General features: G+C 41.3%; 1 protein-coding gene across 1 annotated transcript; it reads left to right on the top strand.

Moving 5' to 3' along the window:
• Nucleotides 1-2,157: 2,157 nt before the first annotated feature.
• On the top strand, nt 2,158-3,774 carry pou4f3 (POU class 4 homeobox 3). Its single transcript, XM_053649083.1, has 2 exons — nt 2,158-2,429; nt 2,730-3,774. The coding sequence occupies exons 1-2, from the start codon at nt 2,316-2,318 to the stop codon at nt 3,603-3,605; spliced, it is 990 nt and encodes a 329-aa protein (XP_053505058.1). The 5' UTR covers nt 2,158-2,315; the 3' UTR covers nt 3,606-3,774.
• Nucleotides 3,775-8,087: the final 4,313 nt, after the last annotated feature.

Raw genomic sequence — 8,087 nt, forward strand, 5'->3', positions numbered from 1 at the left:
TGTGCTGCAGTAGATCTTCTGTGGGATCGGACCAGACGGGTTAGCATTCGCTCCACATGCGTATCATTGAGACCTGGGAGCCCGTGACCCTGTCTCCGGGTCACCGGTTCTCCTTCCTTGGAGCACTTTTGGTAGGTTTTAACCCCTGCATACCGGGAACACCCCACAACACCTGCTGTTTTGGAGACGCTCTGACCCAGACGTCTAGACATCACAAGCCCGCCCTTGTCAAAGTCACTCAGATCCTTACACTTGCTCATTTTTCCTGCTTCCAACACGTCAACTTCCAGACCCGACTGTTCACTTAATATATCCCTAATATATCCCTAATATATCCCACCCCTCGACAGGTGCCACTGTATACACCATCAGCAATCGTATATAAAGGTCAGATAAGGTCAAAAAGCATAACACAGGTTTGCAGGTTGATAAAGACTCTGAGAAATGTGTGAATATAAACACAACATTCACTTATCAATCAATCAATCAAATCACTGAAATAGTTCAACACAATGAATGCTTCAAGTGTTTTCCTCAAATTCAACTGAAAATGCAACTTATGATTTCTCCAGTTTCAAAATTATTCAACCCCCTGAATAGAATCCCTCACAACAGCATAAATATGGAGAACAGGTGTTGTCTCAAGCACACCTGATGCAACTGATCAAGGGCTTCATTAGTTGCACCAGGTGTGCTTAAACTGGAACACATGAAATACCTGAACTGGCTAGGGGTAGAAAATTTATGAAATACCTGGACGGGGCAGAAAAAGGAAGCTATCAACGGCTGCAAGCAGATTTCTGAGATGGCAGGTCGTGAAAAACCCTCGAGTGACTGCAAAAGACCTGCAGCAAGACTTGGTGTAACAGACACTGGGGTTTCAGTGAGCACGGTAAGGCGCGTACTAAACGCAGAAGGTTTCCATGCCAGAACTCCGAGACGTTCACCACTACTGACCCAAAAGCACAAGAAAGTCGCTCAAAATCATAAAAATAAGCCCAAGACGTTTTAGGATTCTGTTCTGTGGAGCAATGAAACAAAGCTGGAACTTTTCGGCATGATGGAACAGCAGTCTGTCTGGAGGAAGAAGACAGAAGAAAGAACACTCTGTCCACAGTCGAGCATGGTGGGGGCTCGGTGATGCTCTGGGGCTGCTTTGCATCCTCTGGCACTGGAAACCTGCAGCGTGTGGGAGGCGAGATGGATTCAGTGAAGTATCAGATTAAATCCTAGGAGAAAACATCACGCCGTCTGTGAGGAAGCTGAAGCTTATAATTTTGAGAGTGGAGAAATCATTATAAGTTGCATTTTCAGTTGAATTTGGGGAAACCAAATGAAGAATTTGTTGTGTCGAACTATTTCAATTGCTTTTGTTTGATTTGTTCACTGCAAAGAGCTGAAAGTCTGTAAATTTTGACAATAAACCTGATTTGTACTGGAGGTTTGAATAATTTTGACTGCAATTGCAAATATTAAAACATGGCATGCCATGTAAAAAATATAATATACGTCTTTGAATTGAAACCGTTGCTCACCAAAACATCTTATGTAACCTTTTCATATTTTAAATAAACACCTTTTTTTTTTTTAAATTAATGGGTTTTAATGTTAATTTATTGATAGTAAATCGCGTGTGTATGTTGAATATTTTGGTTAATGTGTCTATAAATGACCAGCGAAAGTAAAGTCACTAACAATAATGAAGTGACACTTTTTTTTGTATTCATTAACATTTAATTCATTACATTTGTAAGGAGTAAGTGATTAATTTTACGATACTGCTTTAAATCTCTAGTTAAAACAAATTATTAATGCTGAATGTTCTTTAAAAATTACATTTAAAATCAGACTGTAATCAGCAGCTTTATTTCACTTACAGACGCTTTAAAGCGCAAGTCTGTCTGTCTTTCCGTCTCACTGTCGTGTCCTCAGCTGTAATTTGAGCTTCATTCTTTCATTCAGTTTATTTGTTTTATTTTAATTAGCTGAAGTGATCACAGCAGCAGGAGGGAAGATGAGAGTAAATGACACCAACAAACCGCTTGCTTCTAAACTGCAGCTAAAACCAGTATTATATTAAAAAATAAACATTAATACTGAATTTTCTGCCGAAATTGAAATATTTGAGCACGGACAGTTTCAGTGCGCATTTAGAACGCGTGCTGTTTGCTCTCTGACTCTCAGGCCTGAAGTGTGTAAGGTGAGACGATGAGCAGGTGTGTGTTGGGGACAGGTGACCGGAAAGAGGTGGCGGTGGAGAGAGCTGTACAGTGGGAGAACTCAGAGCCAGCGCGCGAGGAGAGAACCTGACGGCCATGAACGGCAAGCAGCAGTACTTCTCCGTGCACGCGCCGGTGCACGAGCCCAAGTACTCCAGCGTGCACACGAGCTCGGAGGCCATGCGGCGGGTGTGTCTGCCTGCACCGCAGGTACGTGTAACTGAAAACTTCATTATTCTTTACAATACAATTTCAATTAAACACGCGTGTTGCTTCCCGTTTGAAGTTTTTCCCAGCTCGCTTATTTTCTTTTTTGCTTGTGCCCGACCTCTCTCTCTCTCTCTCTCTCTCTCTCTCTCTCATGCACGCTGTCATGGCTAACCCACTGCTCTCATATTAATTTTTATGACTTACCGCCTGCCACCCCCCCGTAAATCCCGCGTGCATCCCCCCCTTTCCCGAAGCCCCCCCTCTGTTCAATCTCTCCGTTTCTCCTGTTTGTTTTCTCAGTTGCAGGCCAACATATTCGGCGCATTTGATGAGAGCCTGTTGGCGCGCGCAGAAGCTCTGGCGGCCGCCGATCTCGCCAAGCCTCACGCGACACCATACCACGCCATGAACGGCGGCGTGTGCGCCACATCCGCTTCCTCCTCATCTATCTCTTCCTCCCATCATCATCACCACCACCATCATCATCAGTTGAGCCAGACGCTGGAGGGCGAGCTGCTCGAGCACTTGTCGTCCGCACTGGCCGTTGGCGGCTTGGCACCGAATCCGTCGGCTTTGGCGCACCAACATCACCTTCCGGCCGTCGCATGCCACCTGCACCAGGCCACAGGCCACGCGGGTCTCCCGCACGCGCACTCTCACCCTCACCTTCCCCTGCTTCCCGGCGGTGATGGAGACTCGGACCCACGCGAGCTCGAAGCGTTCGCAGAGCGCTTCAAACAGCGGCGTATCAAACTCGGCGTGACGCAGGCAGACGTGGGCTCGGCGTTAGCCAACCTCAAAATCCCGGGAGTGGGCTCTCTCAGCCAGAGCACGATCTGCCGGTTCGAGTCTCTCACACTCTCACACAACAACATGATTGCGCTACGGCCGGTGTTACAGGCGTGGCTGGACGAGGCCGAGGCGGCGCACCGAGACACGAGCGCGCGCACAGACCTGATGCTGAACGGTAACGGAGAGCGCAAACGAAAGCGCACATCCATCGCAGCGCCGGAGAAGCGCTCACTCGAGGCCTATTTCGCCATTCAGCCCCGGCCTTCTTCAGAAAAAATCGCTGCCATCGCTGAGAAGCTGGAGCTGAAGAAGAACGTGGTGAGAGTTTGGTTCTGTAACCAGAGACAGAAACAGAAGAGGATGAAATATTCCGCTGCGCACTGACTGATCAACACTTATTTACAAGGAACTATTAAACACTTAAACACACGTGACAGGGATCTACAAGTTCTGATCAGGAACCAGAGCACTGGAAGAGTCCTTTTTATTTTCTCGCTCTGTAAATGTATTTTGCACAGTAATGTCACAGGACACCTGCAGCTCTGCATTTCACTTCTGTGGGTCTTAAAACCAGAAGATGCCAGTTTTATTGCGCTTTTCATTTTAGAGAAGCCTCAAAGGCGAAAGTAGCTTTAACACTATTTCAGTATTATCGCACAGTATGTCTAGAAGTGTGTGTAAATATTTACTATTAATGCACCTGTACATGAGCCGATGGTAAAGCGCCAGAAACATTCTTGAAATTGTAATGAAATGTCAGAACTTCGCAGTTATCTGATGGACGTAACTTCCTTCCACACTGAACGGATTCTGAAATAAAATCTGCAGATCTGCTCGACAGAACGACAGAAATAAAGCTGCTATTGAATCGTAGCCACCTTCACTGACTCGGAGAAATGTCCTGAGATTTCACTTGAAATGTGTGACTGAATATTTAATAAACCATTTTTTTCTAAGCTCTCGTGTCCACACATATCTGTATAAATAAATTACATCCACTAAAGACTGAAATACCGGTTTAGTGACAACCTTCTGTCTCCTGCACACGGAATTATACTAATATTTAATTACAGCCTAATGATTATACTTTCTTACACTCAGTACAGAAAATGTGAGGTTTTTTTTTATTAAGAGAGCTATAACATCAGAGTTACTACTAATAATAATCTTCACACACTGAACATTTCTGTGTGGTTTATTAATAAAGAAAATGACAAATGCTGAACATGTAACTGTTTACATGATGAAGAGACGCAGATACGATATATAAAGAATTATTTTATCTCTTGTTCAAAATCACTGCGTTGCTTTTAATTTATTTTCTTCACGGCTTTGTGCTGACGGGCTTGAAATTATTAAATCATGGCGATGCAATATTAATAGTAGTTTGGTATAAAAGCAGACAGAGAGCTGTTATACACTTACACACTGCTGGGACAGAAATGGAGACACACACAGGTAAGACGGAAAAGAACGAGCTTCTGATTTTAATCTGTTTTGAGCAGCGGTTCACATTATAGCATTTCAATTGTTTTATATGATTATTATGATTATTATTATAATTACAATAATAATTATTCTTATTTAAACATGCCTCCGAGGCAAAAACAAATAAAAATGTGATAAACGGACTACAAATGATGCGTATTTTACTTTAAAATATACACACTTTAAACTAAACTTATGAACTACAAATGATCCATTACTCATCGTTTATTGAAAAGGGTTCTTAACGCAAAAATATTCGATTAATTTCACATTAAGAATGTTCTTAAATTAACAAGTGTTTCCCTAAACACAACTTAAATAGTCCGCAAACTCGTCCGTGAATTAAAGAGAAACACATTATTCACATTTATTCACTTCTATCTTATTTATCTGAATTTCGCTTTCTGCTTAAAAAACACAGACAGATAATATGCAAAAACTCACCCATCCATTTGCCGAAAATTAGGCTATTATTATTATTATCATCATCATCATCATCATTTTGTACTACGGTTGCAGTTTGTTCTTTGTTATGCTTTTAATTCAAAGCAGTGGACACTGTGTGGTCCATCAGCCGGAGTTGGGAACACTGTAACCCCTAGCATTGCGCATGTGTTGAAAAGACTTTAAAATTTGTTTAAATCGACTTCCTCTACAAATGATTCATTACGTCTGTGTGTGTTGTACAGGAGTTAAAGATCTCTCAGAGAGCGGTTTATGCCTGTTTGAACTCAGTGTTGAGGAGCAGTTGGGGTGGCAGGGGTTACTTCATGGGTATCTGTCACCCCTAGTCACCTGTGTGGCCACGCCCTTGATGACAGACAGACAGACAGACAATGCAGGGCTGAAATAATGTAGGACTTGCAGGACAGACTGTAATTCCGTTCATTCAGCAGTGCGGTTTAAACACAAGGTGAGTTTGGTCCGTAATTATTTAACATGAACTGAACTGCACATTATAACAGATAGAATTATATAATAATTTCTAGGAAAAAATGTAAGTTGATCTGGAGGTTTGTCAGTAGACAGGTGGCGAGTGAGTGCTGCTGAATTATTCATGTTGGACTGAAGAATTAAGTTTACAGCCTGGATTAGATTTCCTTCAGTGTTCCCACCGATTACAGAACTCTCTTATGTAAGACTTCCACTGCAAAAATTGACTGAAATGCAATTTATAATAATTTATTAGTTAATAGTTTGTGCACATGATGTTGTGCTGGATGAGAGAGCAACATAAAAAATTGTTGCCTCAGCTATTACTGAAAAAGTAATAAAAACACAATCTAAGTTCATTATGTGCCAATGTGAGACTTCTAGTGAAGACCAAAACAGACCAAGACACGTACCACACGATTTCATTTATAACTTATTTTCGATAAAAATTAATTAAATGTTCTGTTAATGGAGTAAATTGCTGTAATCGTGCCAAAGAGAAAGTATTGTTTACATCTTAAGAAACTGACAGAATGAGGATGAAAGTGACTCATTTATAGCCACACCCAAAATACCTGCCCTGCCCACTCACTCTTCTCCGTGCCAACACAGAACCTCTCTATAATTTATAAAGCACTAGAAGCAACACAACGAGCTAACGTCCAGTGTGGAGGGAAACAGAACAGAGAGGACAACCAGATGTGTCCCTGATGATGATGATGGAGGAGGAGATGATTTTTGTTGGTTGCTATAAATGGGTTCACTGTGAATGACTCACTTGTGACAGCTGGCTAAATGTTGGAAACAATGTGATTAGAGAATTAGTAAATCACTAGTAAAACATTTTTTCACATAAATACATCTGTATGTTGACAGATAAAGACAGTGTGATATGTTCCATCTCTATTCATCTACAAAAATGTAAGTGACAAAACATCACTGTAACATTTTAATAAACATCACCAATGATGCAAACATTTCTATTGTTTCACTGATGTGGAAAAAGCAAACCATTAGACTCTACTGATGTGATGCAAGTTCACCCTCGTACACACTCAGACACGTACAGTGCTGCCTGAAAGTTTGTGAACCCTTTAGAATTTTCTATATTTGTGCATAAATGTGACCTAAAACATAATCAGATTTTTACACAAGTCCTAAAAGTAAATAAAGAGAACCCAATTAAACAAATGAGACAAAAATATTATACCTGATCATTTATTTATTGAGGAAAATGATCCAATATTACACATCTGTAGTTGAAGGTGAAATTAGAGTCAGGTGTTTTCAATCAGTGGGATGACAGTCAGGTGCGAGTGAGTGAGAGATCTGTTTTATTTAAAGAACAGGGATCTATCGGAGTCTGATCTTCACAAAACATGTTTGTGGAAGTGTATCATGGCATGAACAAAGGAGATTTCTGAGGAAGACGCGTTATAGTCCACGAGGTCACAGAGGAACCCAGGGAAACTTCTAAACAACTAAAGGTCTCTCTCACATTGGCTATTGTTAATGTTCACGAATCCACCATCAGGAGGACACTGAACAACAATGGTGTGCAGGGCTGCAAGGAGAAAGCCACTGCTCTTCCAAAACATTCCCTTCTGCAGTTTGCTAAAGATCACATGGACAAGCCAGAAGTCAACTGAAAAATGTTTTTGGTTTAAATGATAAGTGTTATGTCTTTGCAGGACTGATCAGTTACCGCAAACATTTAGCTGCTGTTATTGCTGCACAAGGGGATCACACCAGATACTGACAGCTAAGGTTCATATACGTTTGCCCCTCACAGATGTGTAATATTGGATCATTTTCCTAAATGAATAAGTGACAAGTGTAACATTTGTCTCATTTGTTTAATTGGGTCCTCTTTATCTACTTTTAAGACTCGTGTGAAAATCTGATGGGCAGTGGTTAAGGTGTTCAGAAGGTAAGGAGTTCAAATCCCAGTACTGCCAAACTGCCACTGTTGGGCCCTTGAGCACAGCCCTTAACCCTCAACTGCTCAGTTGTACAAATAAAATAAACATAAGTCGCTACGGATAAGGGTGTCTGCCAAATGCCGTAAAAGTTAAACATGATCATGTTTTAGGCCATATTTATGCAGAGATTATATATATATATATATATATTATATAGATATATAAAATATATATATATATATATAAAAAAACTCTAAAGGAGTTCACAAACTTTCAAGCACCACTGAACACACACATTTACCCTCATTAGATTTTTGGCATAGGCCCTTATCCAGAGCAACTTAGTCATCTCATTTACACATTTTGATCAGGTGAGTGTTAAGGGCCTTGCCCAAGGGCCCAGAGCAGAACTGGGAGTTGATCTCATGACCTTCTGATCAATAGTCCACCTGATGAGAGCTACCACCAACCTCTGGTAGATACACCTTCACCCTTACACACACACACGTTAACTGATTTCAGC

The sequence above is a fragment of the Ictalurus furcatus genome, chromosome 18, assembly GCF_023375685.1.
Source record: "Ictalurus furcatus strain D&B chromosome 18, Billie_1.0, whole genome shotgun sequence".
Lineage (NCBI taxonomy): Eukaryota > Metazoa > Chordata > Actinopteri > Siluriformes > Ictaluridae > Ictalurus > Ictalurus furcatus.

Excerpts from the sequence above, each read along its gene's own strand:
- pou4f3 (XM_053649083.1), top strand. The coding sequence starts at position 2,316 with ATGAACGGCAAGCAGCAGTACTTCTCCGTGCACGCGCCGGTGCACGAG. Across the intron at positions 2,430-2,729 it reads TGTGTCTGCCTGCACCGCAG|TTGCAGGCCAACATATTCGG; the intron begins GTACGTGTAACT and ends TTGTTTTCTCAG.